General features: G+C 32.0%; 1 protein-coding gene and 1 long non-coding RNA gene across 2 annotated transcripts; one reads left to right on the top strand and one right to left on the bottom strand.

The window, feature by feature from the left end:
• Nucleotides 1-8039: 8039 nt before the first annotated feature.
• On the bottom strand, nucleotides 8040-10632 carry LOC148763680 (uncharacterized). The gene is made up of 3 exons (XR_016025420.1): nucleotides 10082-10632; nucleotides 9346-9426; nucleotides 8040-8478 (listed from the first exon to the last, which is right to left on the bottom strand). It is a non-coding gene; the product is annotated as an uncharacterized LOC148763680 (long non-coding RNA).
• Nucleotides 10633-17709: 7077 nt separating this feature from the next.
• Nucleotides 17710-20770, top strand: LOC18604569 (protein NUCLEAR FUSION DEFECTIVE 4-like). Its single transcript, XM_018118134.2, has 2 exons — nucleotides 17710-18485; nucleotides 19269-20770. Exons 1-2 carry the CDS (start codon nucleotides 18018-18020, stop codon nucleotides 20457-20459), a joined length of 1659 nt encoding a protein of 552 aa, XP_017973623.1. The 5' UTR covers nucleotides 17710-18017; the 3' UTR covers nucleotides 20460-20770.
• Nucleotides 20771-21179: the final 409 nt, after the last annotated feature.

Genomic DNA, 21179 nt, shown 5'->3' with positions numbered 1-21179 from the left:
GAGGATAAATTTGATTTTCATTTTAGGAGAATTGGTTAAGAAATGATGAATTATGAGCCTAGAAAAATAATGGAAATTTTCGGAGCAAATATACGATTTTTACCCATTAGGGGTATTTTCATAATTTACTACCGAGACTGATAAATTGAATCTCATTCACAGTCATTGAGGTAATTTAGTTATAATTGGAGTGTAGAAAGTGAGAAGAATTTATTTGGAGTTAAATTGGAGATAATAGGCCGAATTAGGTCAACACCGCATTTAAGCGGTAGTCGAATAAGTTGTATATCATATCATGCATGTATACCGAGCCTGAATTGATTTTATAATGGTCAAGTATTGATGTGGTGAATTATGTATTGTACATTGTGGATAGGTGGTGAGCAAAGTACACTGGTAAAAATACAGAAATTGTGCTTGGAGATTGGGATTAGGAGTACATCGACTCCTAGAACAGTGAGTGAACTTATTATCGTCTTAATTATCTAGAGTAGTTTTATACAACTGTGTGATTTCATGGAAAATGGGTTTAAATGGTAAATTGCTTTGTTTTAAGAGAAATTGTAATTTTATAAAATGATTTTATAAATTTTCTGAAAAATCGAATATTGGTTTTGAAAATAGAGTAATTGGAGACTGCTAGTTTGTGTTGCAAATTTATGGTTTTGAATTGAAGGGCTTATGATAATAAATGAGCATGAATGGCTAAACTGATTTTGGTGTTAGAATTATTTATACTGTGTATTCAGCCTTGAGAGGCTAGGTTACGATAAATTGCCATGTGATGCTAGAATGAATTTTATTGATTGGTGGATTATATATTAATTATTTACTATAGAGGGGGTTCCATGGACCAGCCTATTAGAGGGGCACGGTAAACTCCATTATATTATTACCTCGAACGGAGAGGTGCGTAGGGTATCTCCTAGGGTAATGCTTAGGGTTCACTTCACGCCAAACCACCACGTGAAGTGGAACTCAGCCAACGCCAAGGAACGGCTGTATTTTTCTCAAACTAAAATATATTTTAGTGTATACAAAAATTTTAACAATTTTGGCGGACTCGGTTGGATGCCCTGCGCAAGGTATCACCGAGTATGAGTTTTGGCACGAGCCAAAGTTTTAAGAAATTCATAAGCCAAGTTGATTACTCGATTTTTATGGATTGATTTTATTTGGTTGACATGAGTTGAAAGGTAATGAAATTACAGTATGATGACTTATTTTAATTGTCTCCATTTACTCGACTTTAGATAGTTTAGATGGTATGTGTTTACTCACTGGGATTTTATAATCTCACCACCCTCATTTCCTCACATTTCAGGCTCAGGAAATTCTATAGTTAGCTGACTTTGACTAGGACCTTTATTTGGACTTGAATCAGTAAAAGCTGTAGGTTCCAGCTTCCGATGCATTTTGGATAGATGTGGGCCCACGTGTCACTGTAAAAGAAATTTTATGCTTTGGTTATTTGCTTTATAGTATATATGAATATAATTAACTTTTACGCTCTAAGAATTATGTACCGATAGTTTTATGAAAATTATTTTACAAGAAAATAGTTTATTTTATTGAATATTTTTATTATATTCAAATGGTCAAATTTTTGCTTCAAATGAACGTTTTAAATACTTAATTTGTTTTTAAATCATTAAATATATATTTTTTGCTTACCTACTACATTTTTAGCAAGTTTCGAGGTTTTTGACAAAAATGACGAAAATGCCCCTATGAGCCAAAAAAAAATATGTTATGTTATGATTTGGAAATGATTTGTAATCCTTCGTATTTTGATTATTTGATAACTATTGCTCACCAGGAAAGTGCGAATGCTAATATGAGAGCCTTGCGAGGTTTCGATCAACATTCGGGGTGAAGAATGTTTGTCGAGGCTTAGCGGCGGTTGTCATAGGCTCGATGGGGAGTTTCGGGTCGTGACAGATTATTTCTTAAGTATAGTAATCTTTCTTCTTCTATAATTGCATATGTGTCAACTATAAATAATTGGAATAGCATACCATTTCTTAACAATGTATTTCGTAAAAGTTGCTTGTTATTGAATTATATATGCATAATATTCTCGCATTGTAACCTTTTCTCTTTTTAATTTGTGTCTTACTGGTAAATGCATATAACTTTTATTAGGTGTTTAACTGTCTTCCTTATAAAAGAAAAGAAGAGGGTATTGCATAGCCATAATAGAAGGATGTAGTTCACTTATTAATTTAAGACCTTCAGTAAAATGATCAACTATTATATCTCAATGGCCATGAAATTCTCCTAAATCACCTATTATTAGAGGAGCTATTTCAAAAGTAGTGTGCAGTCTATAGTTTAGCTGTGAATCATCTCAAGGTCATACAAGCCTTAATTGAAAAGGGAGAAAATTTTGTGATTGTTAATCTATCCTTAACCATTCTAAAGACTTTTATAATTTGATTATTATCATCAAGCATTTTCATTAAACCTTCAACAATTGATCTATTAGCAAAGTTGTTGTTATGATCATTGTGAAAAATTTTCAATCTATTTGAGATTTCATTTTCAATATCATAAATCTATAGTTGAGCAAACTTGGGTTTGTTGCTAGTTATGGTAGTAGAGAACCTATCCTATGATGAATTTGATCATTGATTTTGAAAATGTAAGGTCCTAATCTATTGTTGATTGTCTTGTCGATTTGACCTCTTAACGAAGTAAATTGAAACATACATCCTTATGTTATATTTAAACCTAAGTCCTCTATAGTTTGTATTATTATTAAGTAAATCATCTAGAAAAGAAGGCATTTCTTTAAAAGTAGGTATTTGCACTATACTTTCTTGACAAAAAAAGAATAAAAATTGGATTCCTATTTCCCTTTGATATATCAGATCTTTCTTCATAACACATGTAAGCCAAGAAAAATGAACATATATAATTAGGTCTTTCGAAGCAAAAGGTAGTGGAGCAATTTCCTATTATATGCATCATGAACAAAAATAAACATTTGTTAATGATGATGTTCATAAAAGATATTAGAATGACTTAATATATTGAATTTTTTAAACATTTAACTTATGTAATTGCATCGTGTTGCTTCTCTCAGGTGGCAAGTGAGTTTAAGGCTCATAGTTATCATATTGATAAGCAAGATCTTTCATGTGACCTTCATAAATTTGAGTATAGAACATTCTAATCGAACATTAGCTATATTTTAATTTTTGATTTTATTAAAAATTAAATTAATGAATGATATCATAGCATCTATAATTTATGAGAGAAAAAGTTTGCCAATAATATTGGCATTGAAAGGATATGTTGATCCAGCTTGAGAAAATGGAAAATCAATTAACTAATGATTCCAAGAGAAAATGTCAATCATCAACCCAGCATAACCTACAGGATAATTACTAGAACTGGCTGTAGGGAAAGTTGTAAAATTGATTTCTCGTGTTACAAACAATGTTTGGCAACCAAGATCGGAGGCAACAGTAATAGGTTCAACCAAAGTTATTTCTAATTCACCTTCGACATTTACAGTTGAATGAACTATCACATGCCCTCCAACATACACATCAATAACATTGAATGTGTGATTACAGTGTTGGACATGAGTAGGTAATTGAGAGTTTTTAATCGGCAAAACACTTATCTGATTCAATCGAGGTGAACAATGATTACCTCACCTAAGATATGGAGTATTATTGTCATATAAGTATATAAGCGTTAACAATGTTTTTACGTTTAGAAAATATTTTACCTCTCAATATTTTTAATCTATGATCTCTATTGTGTTTTGATTGATTGAGTTTATCCATGACTATAGATCAGCCTAAAATTGCAAGAAAGAAAATTGTGCAAGAAAGACATATTGATAAGACATTAAGCATGCATGTATTTTTACTAAAGAGAAATTTGTCATCAAAATTATAGTAACTTGCATAAGTTATATCTATAAATGCTAACTTTAAAAAAGCATTTTAATAAACCAACAAAACAAAGAAGAAAATAAAATGATGTAATTGAAAAAAAAAGTAAGCGAAAACACTTTAGAATATGCGCTAGTAGCCTATGCCCATGTAGAATTCTAAATTAACGAACACGGTAGAAAATAGAAATAAAGACCAAATCATACTAACATCAAGATAGAAGCATCTGACTTTAAGTAAATCTTTAAAAAAATTAGTCAAATAATATTTACATTATTTAAAGATGGTACGAAAATCAGTCAAAGCGACTATCATCGTTAACTGAAAACTAATAGAAAAGCAGATAGTAATAGCATATAGGGGGAAAAAATTAGTACATGATGTAAACAAAATAGGCACAAAATAGAATACATAAAATGTGCAAGAAACTACGAACAAATGATAAAATATCATGTTATAGCTAGCAATGTTCAATTCTTGTAATTGTGAATCAAAGGGAAATGTAGAACTGCTATCAAAATAAAACAAACATCAGTCAATGATAGACATATTAGTCAAAATAGCAATAGATCCTGCCTAAAAGAGTGACTTTAAAAGCAATGAAAGTATATCTCACCTCTAGTGGATATATAAAGTAGACATAAGTAGATATAAAGATAGAATACATATTCTCTTAACATATAATCCTTTCAATCAATGCCAATTGGATCAATTAAACCATCACATACTTATTGAACTATAGTAAGAAAGAAGAAAATTTTTCAAAATATCAACTTCACAACTACTTAAAGATAAAATTATAGTCACATCCTACAAAGAATATTTTAATTTTTCTTCCTTGTTTTCTTGCATAAAAGAAAATATTTACAACCATATGTAAATAAAAGTATAAAAAAAGGTACCTAGTCACCAATAATTAGTGTAAACAACTCACATGAAAATAAATGCAGCCATGAAGCTTCATCTTCATATGTACTAGTGCAATAACATAAATACGTAAACTAAACGTTTGAACCTAAGAGAAAACTTTCAAAGGGAGACAGCCTAAGTTCAAGTAGTCCAACATGAAAATAATTATAAAAAAAGCTTTAAAATAATAGCACCAAAAACTGAATTGTAACCTTTTCTTATTTTTCTTACATTTTCTACCACCTATTTCATTAGTCCAAAGCTTAAACCTAAAAAGTTTGTTATTGCCAAGAAATCCCCAAAGCTAATTTTTTTTAATTTTGACAGCTTCCATGATTTTTTATGTAATTAAAGTCCCTTTTCTCTACATATTCATATCATAGCAACTTTTTTCTACTTTCCTAAACAAAACTTTTTTAAGTTTTAGTCAATAAAAAAAATCATGGAAACAACTAAATCATGCATGATAAACAGTAAACAAAAACAATAAATTTAACACACCCAGTACATCTATTTTGTAACTTACCTACACTATTCAACCAAGTTGAAGTCAATGCAATCCAACACATGGCTTTTAATATCTCAACATGTATTTCTTCTATCAAACCAACACCCATCTTGCATTATTGCGATTAAAGTTAGTTCTTTGTGATAAAAAGTATTGGTGACTTCTCTACTTAAAAGCTAGAAGAAAGAATTGATATTCATGAATGGTTAAGTAAAATTTTAATCATAAATATCACATAAGCAATGTTCATGGCCAATGATGTATTTGGATCTCATTGTAGGGTAATGTCTCCACATCAAAAAACAAGAGGAGTAGTTTTAAGTTTATAAAAAATAGACATCTTTTATACACCATAAAATAGTGATCTTAACCCAAAAATTTGGACATGAAAGCATAATAATCAAGCAGGAAACGCATGAACCATAGATATTAACCAAACATATATGTTTACTAAAGACAAATTGTCATCAAAATCATAATAACTTGCATAAGCAATATCTATGAAAGTTGACTTCAAAAAAGCAAATCAATAAACCAACAAAATATAGAAGAAAATAAAATGCTGTAATTGAAAAAGAAAGTAACCAAAAACACTTTACAATATGTGCAAATAGCCTGTCTCAAAGCTGAATTTTAAATTAATGAACACGTTGGAAAATAACAAACAAAGACCAAATTACACTAACATCAAGATAAAAGCATCTAACTTAAAAGCCTGGGGGCTTATTTGATAAAACAAATGCATAATGATGTTTTAGAAATAGAGCAAATATAATTTGACAATAAAACAAACCACGAAACATAGATATCTAAAAAAAAGCAAGAATTTAATTTAAAATCCTTATACAGTTACTTTATAAGGCACAATGATAAACTCTAAACACAATCTAACATGAAAATTAACCCAAGCTAGATAATTAGTCGTTTGATCCAAGTTCCTTGCAAAACAAAAATGATAAAGAAATCAATAAGGAAACCCACGGAAAAAAATTAACAATCCACATTATAGACCAAAATAACAATAACAAAGGTGCAAAAGAACACTAGCCCATGTTGTTATTGAATATTGTAATAACCACAAAAAAAATAACAAACCAATAGGTAGTCCAAACCTAATTTCATACATTTTAATGTAGACTCTTTGAACCTTTGTCTAATCCAATTTCCCTAGACAACAATAGGGAAAGAAAAATAAAAAATAGAATCTATAAATAATAACAAAAAAATAATAAAAATAACAACGTGAGGAACATGGCAAAGAAAAGGAATGCACAATAAAGAAGATATTGTGTAAAAAAAAAAACTCAACCACCCGAAAGTTGGAAGTTCTTTCCACTCGAGAAAATCCTAGCTGTTGAGCTAAACATAGAAATGGCAAAGAACTCCAAATACAGAGAAGCACAGAGAGTTGAGGGAAAAGGAATGCAACCAAAGCTTAAAAGAAAAAGCAAGACTGAAAAACACAAATAGAAATTTTTAGAAACCAAAAAGATAGGTAGTAAGGAAGATAGCAAGTCGATGATGGACATGGAGAAAACAACGTCGAAACCCAAACACGACACCCACTTCAAGCCACACACGTTCATCGGTCGTACAAAATGAAACGATTGGATCCAAATCTCAAGAATTCAAATAATCTCACGTGACTCTACAAACAAAGGAAAGACATGAGTAAAGAAAACATTTTATGAATATGGCCACATATAAGAAACTCATTGGCCATGCCCCTCGCCCAAGCTAACCTGAGGCCAAGTCTCACATCGGGCATGCAGCCTGCCCAACCAAACCCTACACTAAAATGTTAGAAACGACATGATTAGAGCATCAACGTAGCGAAATAACAAATAATTGAAATAAAATAAAAACCATGCCTTTTACCTTTGGATCACCTTGGTTGTTTAATGCAAAGTTAAGTACCACATAAAACCAAAAAAGGTTTTACTTTTCTAAGTAATATCGTAATCAAGTGGATTCCTTTTGATGACAAAACGTGAACACCTTTTGTGTGAAAGAATCCCAGCCACTCAATCACTTAGCCTCTAATGATGCACACACGATTGCAATGGATCCTTCTCAAGGAGAGAGCTTTATGCCACGGGCTTGTGCTAGTTAGTGGACAATGATTTGTCCTCTTTTCTTCTCTAATTTCCAGCAAAGAATCAAAGGAGAAGTTTCCAAAAAAAAAAACTAAACTCCTTAAGAGTGGTAGCACTTAAAAGAAAAACTTTTTTTTTTCTTCCCCTAAGAAAAAAAAAAGTGACTATAATGTGATATTTATATCTAGGTTTAACTTATTAAAATTTGTAAAATTAGTTCTTAATATTATAAAAACTATAATATTTAACCAATACCTAATTAAACTCTTTTAATTAGGTTCTTAGTAGTTAAAACCTAGAATTTGATTTAAGTTTAACTTAAATCATAATACTCTCAATTTAATCCAAATTGCAACCTTTGTGTGTGACCTATTAGGTTTCTAACATGTTGACAATGGAATTGAATTATAATTTTATTAATTAATTAACTTAAATAAATCATATTCAATTCCATAGACCAAGATTGGTATCTAACAATGCATTATGGCCACCAAATTGTTAAGAGAGTCAAAGGATTTTTTGATAACCTTTCAGTGTACAGTTTATCAGTGTAATTCATTCCCTCATCATATATCTCTAAAATGATAAGAGCTTGGTGCAGCGCGTATGTCACGACCCGGAACTCCCATCGAGCCCGTGACAACCGCCGCGACGTCCCGATAGGCACTCATTACCCCGAATGCCGATCGAAACCCCGCAAGGCTTAGCATCAGCTTCTGCATCTCCCCAGTGAGTGACAGTTATTAAATTTCACATTTCAAAAAAAATCATAAGTCATTTCCAAATCAAAACAATAAAATATTACTTTCTGGCTCACAGGGGCATTTTCGTCATTTTTCTTCGAAAATACCAAAACTCGTCAAAAACATGGTGTAAAAGCTAAATATATTCATACATACTTTAAATCAAATAACTGAAGAATAAAATTACTTTTTCAGTGACACGTGGGCCCTCAACTGACTAAGAAGATGTAGGGCTATGAACCCTTACTTCCTATGATGCAACTCCGAGATTAATTCTCGTCTTAATCAACTATCAACAAACTGTCCTGAGCCTGAAAAATGGATAGGAAGAGGGGTGAGATTAAATAATCCCAGTGAGTAAACAATTACCATCAAAAGCATCTACAGCCGAGTAGATGGAGACAATATAAAAACGTTATATCTCAATAATGTTCATAACACAAAATTCGTTTCAATCTATACCAAATAATTTCTTTTCATCAAAATTTCCCCGACTTATGAATTTCTTAAACTTGGCCCCTGCCAGAATCATTCTCACGGGTACCTTCGTCAAGGTATCCCACTGAGACCGCCAAGGCTGTTCAATGACTCATACCCATAAACATGTTTTCACATCTAACACACAGCCGTTCCTTGGCGTTGGCTGAGTCTCACTCTCACGTGGTGGCCCGAACGTGAGGTGCACTCAAATCATACCTCAGGAGATACTTCACCCAACATCTCCCCCCGGAGGTAAGTATATAATTGAGTTACCGTGCCCCTCTCATAGGCAGTCCACGGAAACCCCCACCACTGCAGTGACCGTTTAATATACCACCAGACCCATAAAAATTCCAGTAGCATAATAGGGCGAATAAAATGTAATCCAGTCTACCGAGACCAATCCAAAATTGTTCATATATTTCATGCCAACCCCAAAAATTTAGCCATCATGCTACCATAGTGTCATAAGCCCCAATTTCAATAACATATAAAATCATAAATTTCAACACAGTCTCCATATACTCAATTTTCCCAAAACAATATTTGATTTCAAAACCAGTATAAATCTCATTTTTTATTAAAAAAACATTTTAATTGGAAAACATAATATTTTATAATTTAAATTCACCATTCAATAAAAGCATCAAACAAGTATAATTACTCTAGATATTTAAGACGATAAATTGTCCACTCACAGTTCTAGGAGTCGATGTACTCCTAATCCCAGTCTTCAAGCACAATTTTGGTACTTTTTACCAGTGTAATTTGCTCACCACCTATCCACAATGTACAATACATAATTCACCACATCAATGCTTGACCATTATAAAATCAATTCAGGCTCGGTATATATATGCATGATATGACATGCAACTTATCCGACTACCGCTTAAATGCGGTGCCGACCTAATTCGGCCTATTACCCGATTAAATTACTAACGCGTCCAATTTAATCTCAAATTAATTTTTTTTTCAGTTTCTATACCTCAATTGCACCCAAATTGACTTAAAGTCCCTCGGTGTGGTGCAAATTATCAGTCCTTATAGCAAATTACGAAAATACCCCTAATGGGTAAAAATTCATATTTTTGCTCCAAAAATTTCCATTATTTTTCTAGACTCATAATTCATCATTATTCATCATAATTTCTCAAATAAACATCAAGATCATCAGCCAATATTCCCCTAGAAAATTCAGCCAATAATGGTAATGGAGGAAAATAAATTCTTTTCTTGTTGTTTTGTTCCTAAATATGCTAAACTAACACTAAACACTAACATAGCTCAAAATCAAATTTATCTAACAACTTTCTCTCTCTAAACCCATATGACCAGAATTCAAATCATCCTCAAATCACATGATTCAACCATGAAAAATGATGAAAAATGCATGGGAAAGGTAAAGCACAAGACAAATTTAAGAAATGTTACCTTTTTTCACTTGATTTTTGAATTTCCACCTATTTTCCCTTTAAATTTCCTAGCTAGGGTTTTATTTTCTCCTTTCTCTCTCTTGTTTCTTGCTTGGCCGAATGTTGAAGAAGAAGAATGGGTGGGCTGATTTTTTTATGCCTTTTTTATTGTTTAATGAAATAATATTATTTTATTCATATTTTAAATATTTTATTAATTCATTTTTTTTTTCTAGCCATCCATTTGTCCTACTTTTTCCACCATGCATTCCCTTTGACTTATCCAAGTCTTAAGTGAAATTTCCAGATTTTTCCAAAGTTTTGGTGAAGTAATTTTTGATATTTACACTTTTGCCCCCGTAAAAATCAAAAATTACATTTTTGCCCCAAAAACTGAAAAATTGTCCATAGACATATTTTTTATCCCTTATACTCATATCATTCCCCAATTTGTCAAATGTGATCTAAATTCTCTCAAAATCTCAAATTTTATCCGCAGATGGAAAAATTACAATTTTACCCTTATATAGTGAAAATTTCAATTTGACTCCGAATTGATCCTCGAACTCCTAATTACCATTTTGAGTCATCCTTGAACTGTGAAACTCTTAATTTCACCTCAAAATTCCTATTTGAACTAGTTCGAGGCTTAATCGACTTAATGATACCATTAGAGGCAATATCGTCTTTTAACGATTTCTCGAACTTCCTAAATATACAAACATTCTATCGAGCATGTGAATGATATTATAATTATTTTACAAAGCAGGGTTTGACAGCGTATTCTTTTGATCTTCATATTTGTTCTTGCAGTTAGATTATTAGCTTTATGGAGACTTATGAAACTCTTTTCATAATCTTCAAGTCACCTTGGCCAAGGACTCTAATAAGCTAATATCAACCTAGAGCAATTAGGATATGTCCCTTGCATCACTTGGGGTGATGATTCCTATCTTAACCACTCATTTGCCTTCACATGCTTCATGCTATACCCAAAAGCATCTTGTTTTGGCATCCTTGGTTAGGCACCTATAGGGATGAAATCAAAGCATAGCACTCCACACATAAGACAACCTGGTGTCTTAAGTCTAGGGAGTAGTTACACAACTGGCACATGAGAAGTATTGCATAGACACTTGAGTGAAATACCAAATGCACTTCTCATGGCGGGTCATGGTTAGTGAACTTACTCTCTTAGGCAAGCACCTACATTCTAGTTCTAAGTATTTCTATACTTCAACCTATGAGATCGGTTATTTACTTCTCAAGTAAGGAACATAGAATGTACCAGTCTCTAGGTATTATTGATGTCCAGTCTCAATGATACATTGGCTAGGAACATTTTAAGATTACGCTTTAATGCATAAGGATCTCATAACTACAACCCATCACAGTTCCTTTGCAAGGCATATTAATCTCATGGACTTCATCCAATTAGACTTATAACTTGTTATAATTGATGTCTTGTTGATGAAGGAAAACCTCTAATCATTCAATATGAATGATATTGTTGCATGATTGGAATCAAGTCTTAACCAATCTCAATTGGCTGTAGGGCTCATCCTAACACAAAACACATTCCTAAACCTAGCGTAAAAAACCCTTCCTTAGCATGCTACATGTCAAAGAAACAAAGAACCACTTGTCAATTTTTGGAAGCCCCACTAAGGCTTCCTTTAATATATAGTTATATATATATATATATTGCAAAGTGTTATGATTAAATATAACAATCAATTATACTTGTATTATGTATAATAGGCATTTACATTTTCAAATTTAAAACATAAATAATATGATTATGTGTTAAAGTCATGGAATATGTAATTATAGGTTATATATTTTAACTAATATATTTTTTTGAATAGATATAAGTTATATGTTAATATTAATATATGATTAATAAATATCTTACATATTAATATCGTAATTATTACACCTATAGTATATAGTATTATTTTGCCTATATAAACATATATGCTTCATATAAATAGGTTATATTAATAGGTTATAAATATTAATATATTTAATTTATATATAAACATTACTATCTACTATATACTTATTAACATATTAAATAGGTTATATTTAATAATAATTACTACGCCTATATCCTACATATTAATATGTTATATGAATATGTTATAATATTAATATATTTAATTTATATATAAACATTACTATATACTTATTATGATAAAATAATTTGTTAGTTATCATTAGTTTATAAATAAAACTTGTAATTTACAAAAATTATAACTTATAAAATTATTAGGGTTGCATATGTGCTTACATCAATATAACATATTAAAGTATTGATATTAAGTAATCATAACTATTAACAACTTTTCATTTATATGTACAAATAAGAACATAATAGAAATAATAACTATAACTTATAAACTGTTTGAGATATTTGTTTTTAGTTATTCAAGTTGTTGTTTGAGATATTAGTTTTTGGTTATTTAAATTTAAATTTTATTGTTTGTTTGCTTTTATAAATTTAATTATTAGTGAATTGTATGGATGTAAGATATAATTTATTATTGTATATAAGTTCAAGTTCGGGTAATTGGGTATCCATGAAGAGTATAATAATTTTTTTACATAGTCAGGTTTTTAAATGGGTTCGGGTAATGACCGGGTAGTGGGATGGTAATGGGGTTCAAGTTCGGATAGTAAATTCTAAAAATATTCGAGTAGTTATAGGGTTCGGGTTTTGGTATCTCAAAATTAGCAAGTACTTTATGCATTGACATCCCCACTCAAAAAGATACATATACTCTTCATATTTAATTAAAAATCGAGAATGCCCTTTAAAATAAAAAACCATTCAAACCTTTTATAACAATAGAAAACACTAATCATGTACTGAACAAGCATTGACAATACACTTACCTGGGAACAGTTCTTATACGAAGTTATAGATATTTGATGCTTTAAAGCAAATTAATATTGTATTCTTGACATGTATAATGTCACGACCCGGAACCATCCTTGAGTCCATGACAACTACCGCGATGTCCCGATAGGCACTCATCCCCCGAATATCATATCAAGACCTCGCAAGGCTTTCATATCAGTTTTTTATCTCCCTTGTGGTTAATCGTTGCCAAATGTCGTATTTTAGAGGCTTTTAAGCCTTTTTCCGATTTAAAACAGTGAAAAAATAAATTTCACTTCACAGGGGCATTTTGGTTATTTTTCGTCAAAAATTTCAAATTCAACCAAAATGTAGTACTTAAGCGAGAAATGCATATTTCAAAATCGAAATTAAATTTGAATGTCTAAAACGTGATTTAAAATGGAATTATAACCATTTAAATAAAATAAAAATATTCAACAAAATATTCTATTTTCTTACAAATTAATATTTATAGAGTATTCTGAAAATAATTTTTTAGTAGCGTAAAAGTTAAATATATTTATACAAACTATAATACGAAAAACCAAAGTATGAAATTTAATTTACAGTGCTACGTGGGCCCACAAATGAACAATAGTAAAGACAGTAAACCTACAGTTTTTGAAGTAGTATGGCCAACTATAGTTATCGACGATGTCTGCTATCTACAGGCTAACCCGGCTTGAAATGATGGGATAAAAAAAATTGGTGAGATTATAAAATCTCAGTGAGTAAACAAACACCATCTAAATAACCTCAAGGCAAGTAAAGGGAGACAATTAAAAATAATTCATTTCAGCAAATTTCTCACAACACGAATATTCATTTCAACCAAATAATCAATATGGCTCGTGAATTTCTCAAAACTTGGCTCATGCCAAATCCTGTACTCGGGGAAACCTGGAGCAGGGGTATCCAACCAAGTCCGCTAAGGTTGTGAAAAATTTTATATAATCATAAAACTTGTTTTTATTTAAAAAAAAAAGCAATTGCTCCTTGGCGTTGACTGAGTCTCACTTCATATGGTGGTTAACGTGAAGTGCACTCAAAAATCCCACCTTAAGAGATACCCTACGCACCTTTACGACCGAGGTGAGAATATAAAGGAGTTTACTGTGCCCCTCTAATAGGTTGGTCTACGGAACCCCGCCACTATAGTAGCTAATCTTTAATCCACCAATTGATCAAATTTCAATGACATAGCATGACAATTACATTACTAACCAATTTATCAAGGCAAAATAGACAGTTCATATTTTTCAACACAAGTATAAATTCAGCCAATCATGCCAATTTATCACCAGCCATTTAATTCAAATCATAATTTACAATAAATCACATGGTCTCCAATTACTCAAATTTTCAAATCCAACATTTTATTTTCAAATCAATTTATAAAAATTTCAATTTATTTTATAATTCCATTTATTTTATAAATTCATATTTTTCTCATAAAACAAGAAATTCATCATTTGAAATAATTTTCACAAATCACAAAATTGAATAAAAATTACTCTAGATAATTCAGACAATAATAGGTTTACTCACAAGTTTCAAAAGTTCAGATTTCGGGTGTACTCAGCTTAGTGATCCCCAAGTGTAATTTCCTTGCCTTTGTCGAAGGGCACACCACCTTGACACAGTCTAAAATCAAGGAATTTACTACGTTGCCCTTAAATTGAAATAACTAATTTAGATCACTAATGTATGGTATGAAATGCAAAAGGTCTAAATTTTACCTAAACATCGTATTGACCTATTTCGGTCTTTTACCTGATAAATTGAAATAAGCATCCAATTTAGCTCCAATTGATCCCATTTCTTTTCTAATGCTTCAAATCACCAATGTCCAGCCAAATAACCCAAAAATCAGCAAAGCCACATTCATATTCCTTCTTGGAAAAATTCGGCCAAAATGGTGCATCATTGTCACAATTTTTCCTACTTGATTTTCTTTCCATAATTCATTAATTTCCATTTCAAAAACCATGATTTCATAATCAAATAACCTAAAATAACATCACATTCTTCCTCACCATTGACTTGAAAATTCAGCTAAGGCTAGGTAATGGGAAAAATGAATGTTTTTCTACATATTTTGTTTACTAACATGCTAAACTAACACTAAACTCTAACATATATCAAAATCAAATCAATCCAACAATTTTCTCTCTCTAGACCCATATGACCAGCCATTAAATCACCATGAAAACATGCAATTTAATCATGAAAAATAAGGAGAAATGCTTGGGAATAAGAAAACTCAAGCTTAATAGAAAAAATCTCACCTTTTTCACTTAATTTCCTTGAAAATTCACACTTTTTCTTTGATTTTCTCTCTCTAGGGTTTTGTTTTTATTTTCTCTCTCTTCTTGCTGGTTTCGTCGGCCATGGGGTGGAAGATGGACTGATTTTTGTGCCTTTTAAAAAGAAAAATAATAAATTAATAAAGGCATGACATGTGGCATCATGTCATTGGCCCGTTTTTAAAACTTTAAAAATTTTAATCCTTTTTAACTCCACCACACAATTAGTCAATGGTCAAAATGAGAATAAGGGAAGACCATGTGCTGGACAAATGTCCTGATGGTGGAAAATTACTGTTTTGCTCTTATGGTGGTAAAATTACCATTTTGCCCCTATGCTCTAAAAAATACCAAGAATAATTTTTTTTTCACTTCTTAATCCTCAAATCATACTCCAATAAGTCAAATGGGGCCAAAAATCTTTTCTAAAAATTTCCATTTTATCCTCAGGTGGTAAATGACCATTTTGCCCCTGGATAGTGAAAATTCTGGTTTGACTCCAAATTGATCCTTGAACTCCAAATCACCATATTAAATCATTCTAGGACTTTAATATTCTTAATTTCATCTTAAATTCTCTATTTGATTTAGTTCGAGGCTTAAATCAACTTTATTGTACCTCTAGGTACAATACCGACTTTTGTAAATTTTTTTCGAGACTCTCCTAGCATGCAAACATGCTATCCATCACATGTATGTCATGACAAGTATTTTATAGAGTTAGGCTTGACATCTTTTCCCCTACTTGGATCAACCATATGATCCTTCTTCATGTCTGATTTCAACATCCAGCTAAATATTTTATATTTTAATATTATTTTATTAATAAATTATTATTTTATTTTAAAAATTTTATCTTATCTCTTTGGTTCCCAAAGTTCCTTATTATGCCTCAATTCGCATTTGATCAACTTTATTTATCACCATATCAAAGTATGAGGCATTTCATATAAGGAAGAGGTAGCACATTTAGAACCAGGTGAGAAGTGAGAAGCCGACAATATTAAACTTGTATATTAAATATAGGGGTAATTCTAGAAATTAATATTATATTCTTAATAAAGTGTTTATAAATAAAAATGTTGTAATATTATCTTCTTAACATTTTAATTAAGACTTTGTTAATATACCAAACGCTGTAATATTATCTTATCAATAATTACATTTTTTACAATCACATCCCCTTCAATGTAATTACATTGTAAACCACTAATTCCTACCGACATAATTATATCTTGTTTCATTAGTAATGTGGGTTTTTTTTTTATGAAAATGCGTGAGCCTTTTAAAAGTGTAATTCCTAGCTATCATCATTCATCAATTCTTATATATAAAGTGTGCTCCCACGTGTTTCTTGTGGCTTTCTTCTCACTTGGATAGTAAATGTTTTCAAAATTTGATTTGATTACTAAAGTGAATTATATATATGAAAATAATTTAATCGTCAACATTTAGCGTTGTATAAGGAAACATTAATCACTCACTTCAATAAATTGATATATATGGCAGCTCATGTTTGTAAGTATGATAACCGATGACTGAACATTCAGTAATAAAGATTTGCCTGTTGGTCAAAAAATTATTAAAAAAATATCAAACACGTAAATCCATTAAACTTTCATATATTTAATTGAAAATTAAGAATTGCCCTACAAAGTAAAAAACCATCCCAACCCCTCAAAACTTCAAAAATTTGTCAATCATATCCTGAATCGTGCTTCTTTGGATCTATCTTCTTAAGATGAGGACGCCGAGCCAGCATACAGCCTCACAAGATGTAACTGGTATTGGAGTCCAAATACAATCAATCTCTCCAATTGTGCTGATGAGTTTTCCTCTCTCATGAGAGAGATATATAAGGATTCTTGTACGTATATGTAGGTCCAGGGTAAGAGAATTTATTTGGCACACGCAAGAATAAAGTATCACACCGATTAATTACTTTAAAAAAGAAATTGTTTTTTCTTAATCAAGGAAACTACATAATTTATGTATAAAATATACATAATTGATGAAAATTTTAAACTTTACAAATGTAATTAAATATGTCTGATAAGTTATATATATATATATATATTAGAAATTAATAAATTAAAAATATATGTATTAATTAAATAAAATATAATGTCTAAATTTTTTTTTAATTATTAAAAATTTAAATATATAGCATCAACATCATATCAATATCAAATAAACATAAAATGATATATCACATTAATATTAAGTGAATATAAAATAATAAATAATATTTAATTAATAATTAAAAATTTTATTTAATTAAAAATAAAAATATAATAATTTTAATTTAATGCAATAAAAAATAAAAATTTATTAAAATTAATCTTTTTAAATAATTTTAAAAAATTTTATAATATTATATTTAGATAAGTGATAATATTTGTAATTAATTTTTGAAATTTAAAAATTGTACCAGTAATTTATGTCTTCCTTCCCCTCTCGTTTTTCCCATGTCTTGGTAGGTAATTTACGTTGCTCATGTCCACATGCTTTGTCTGTTAACCAGACATAAGGCCAAGTGACGAGATAGAGAATTATTTTATAAAAGGGGAAACGTCCCCAACCTAACCGTCCATAATTATTAGACAACAAAAACACTAAACATCTGTACAAATGCCCCCACTCTCACCTCACCTATCATTCCCATCTCTGATTAAAAAAATCATTCATCTTTCTCCCACAAATTTGCCCATAAAACAGAGTTAGCCAACATTTTTCTTTCTCTCATGGTCATGGAGAATAGTTTCCTGGACACGAAATGGATGGCCACAGCGGGCAGCATATGGATCCAGTGCACCAGCGGTGCTTCCTACACCTTCGGCATCTACTCTTCCATCCTCAAATCATCCCAATCCTACGATCAATCAACTCTAGACACCGTTTCCGTCTTCAAAGACATAGGCGCCAACGCCGGAGTCCTCTCCGGTCTCCTCTACGCCACCGTCACCACCCGCCGTAGCCGCTTCCTCAGTGGCCCCTGGGTGGTCCACGTGGCAGGGGCCATCCAGTCCTTTGCTGGGTATTTTCTCATGTGGGCCTCTGTGGTGGGGTTGCTCCGCCGCCCGCCCGTGCCGCTGATGTGCCTGTTCATGCTGCTGGCAGCTCATGCGCAGACGTTTTTTAATACGGCAAATGTTGTTAGTGGCGTGGAAAATTTTCAGCTTTTTGGTGGGACCATTGTGGGGATCATGAAGGTACGTAACATCTTCAGCTAATTTGTTTCGGCCATGAATATCTTCCGTGCTTGCTTTGTTTTTCTTTTGTTCCATTCGATTTTTTGGTAATTTAGAAAATACAAGTAATGGAAATGGGAAATGAAAAGAGAGAAAAATGCTGACCGGTCAATCTAAGGAAGATTGTGTTCACAAACTACAGCAATTGAGTAAATATCTGGGTCAAGTTGCCACGGCTCAATACCAAGCAAATTGGAGTGATAAAGGTTTTTTGGCTTTAAACAAAAGGAAATTGACGTTTTGAAAGGCTTGATATTCTTTTCTTTTTCTTTCAACAGGGACTACACCGATTATTATCCTTGATGTTGATTTTATGTTACTAGAGAAAAGGAAGATGATCAATCAGTTTAATGGAGAAGAAATAATGTTTAAGTTCAGTGTAATGGCAAAAGTCGTGCCACTTCAACTGTGATTGAACTATTGAAGGAAAATTTTAGTAACAATCAAATTCCATTCCCCTCTGTTAGGCTGCTTTCTAGGCTGGAAGTTTTTGACTTGTAATTACTACATAAATTTCAATCTGTTTGGAAGTTTTAATTTGGAAGAGAAAATGAAGTTTTAATTTGAAGGTTTAGGGTGTTTGAATGGTAGAGATAGAGTGAGATTTATTGAAAAAGGAGAAAACTACTTCCTAGAACTGAAATAGATTTTCACTTATGTACTAAAAGAAATTAACAAAATGTTTCTGCTTTGATATTGTTGCTTGAGGTATAATCAAGCCATCCAACCTTGTTCCTTGGACAGGGATTTCTTGGTTTGAGTGGAGCAATCCTAATTCAAGTGTATGAGACCTTATGTGAGGGTGATCCAACCACTTTTATTTTGATCCTTGCGATCACACCCACTGTGGTCTCCCTCTTGCTCATGCCTTGGGTAAAAATCTACAGAAGTAGCACAGTTGATGACAAGAAGCACCTGAACGGTTTCTCTTCCATTGCTTTGAGCGTTGCTGCTTATCTCATGGTCATTATAATATTAGAGAATATTTTCACTCTACCCTTGTGGACGCGGATAATAACCTTCATGATTCTACTGCTTTTGCTTGCCGCCCCTGTTGGAATAGCAATCAAAGCCCACAGGGATTCTGTGAGACTATTACAAGCACCTCCCCCTGAAACAAGTCCTTTGATGAATGCCCCTGAGCCAATGCCATCAACCAAATATTCCCAGCCACAAGACCCTGAGGAGTACCATGAGATCCCTGGTGAGCCAGGCCAAGCAAAGGAGGCTTCTTCTTCCAGTGACAACTCACTGGAGGATGAAGAAGACATCAATCTCTTGCAAGCAATGCTTAGTGTGAACTTCTGGTTGTTGTTCATTGCTATGATATGCGGAATGGGTTCAGGTCTGGCTACAATAAACAACATTAGTCAAATAGGTGAGTCTCTTGGTTACACAACCACCGAGAGAAGTTCTTTGGTTTCTTTGTGGAGCATATGGAATTTTCTTGGGCGGTTTGGAGCAGGGTTTGTGTCGGATATATTCCTACACAAAGGTTGGGCAAGGCCATTGTTCATGGTCATTACTCTTGCAACATTGACATTTGGCCACTTGATCATTGCTTCTGGTTTTCCTGGCAATTTGTATGTAGGCTCGATTGTGGTGGGTATTTGTTATGGTTCACAGTGGTCTTTGATGCCTACCATAACTTCGGAGATCTTTGGTGTTAGACACATGGGTACCATTTTCAACACCATTGCCATTGCTAGCCCTGTTGGATCTTACATTTTCTCTGTGAGAGTCATTGGGTATCTTTATGACAAGGTGGCAATCGGTGAAGATAACTCTTGCTATGGCACTCGATGTTTCATGTTATCATTTTTCATCATGGCATCCGTTGCTTTCTTTGGATTTCTTGTTGCATTTGCGTTGTTCTTGCAGACAAGGAGGTTTTATATGCAGGTTGTGCTTAGAAGATTAAGGCGTTCTTCATGATCATGGGAAGCAATCACTAAAGCTTTGAATGGAGAGCCCAGGATTTATAAGATTGGCGATGCTCCTTTTCTGGTTGTGATTATAAATATATAATTAAGTTGATTATTCTTTTGTCTGTTAGCATTTTATTATATGTAGTTTTTTCTTTTTTTGGGAGGAGATTTGAGTGAGTAAAAGTCCGTAATTGTGGGCTTTTCATTTTTTTTTCTTTAACCAGAATTTCATCTGGTAATGAAGCAATCCTGTAACCTATAGAATATAGTATTACCAAGTTTATACCAGCAAAGAAATCATATATTTTTCATTTTTTACTTCCCTTGGCAAAAGAAGATTGCCCATAATGTTCAATCTGTAAGCATGTGAAAACCAAACAACACAGAATTTGCAATTACTTGTATATACTGTTGCAACTTTTGCTGATAGATCTTTGCTACTAAATACTCCTACTAGTCTATCATTTGTTTCATTTCACTGCATCAATCAAATTGAATAACCTTGAGTATCCAATAGACAAGCCTTAGTCTGAAATTGCAGTTTTAATTTCAGGGGTGGCTAGCTTATTAAAAGATGAAAATATGGGTATGAACCAGTCCTTCCAATTTGACTACAACATAAATTTCTGAAAGGACGAGTGCCGAACCCACATTTCGTTGCAACTTTCTTTTTCTGGGTCTGATGTACTCATTGCCATGAAATGAGAAATTTAACATGAAAAGCATA

The sequence above is a fragment of the Theobroma cacao genome, chromosome 3 (genome assembly GCF_053813885.1).
Source record: "Theobroma cacao isolate CCN51 chromosome 3, ASM5381388v1, whole genome shotgun sequence".
Taxonomy (NCBI): domain Eukaryota; kingdom Viridiplantae; phylum Streptophyta; class Magnoliopsida; order Malvales; family Malvaceae; genus Theobroma; species Theobroma cacao.
This window is presented reverse-complemented; position numbering and strand designations above follow the sequence as displayed.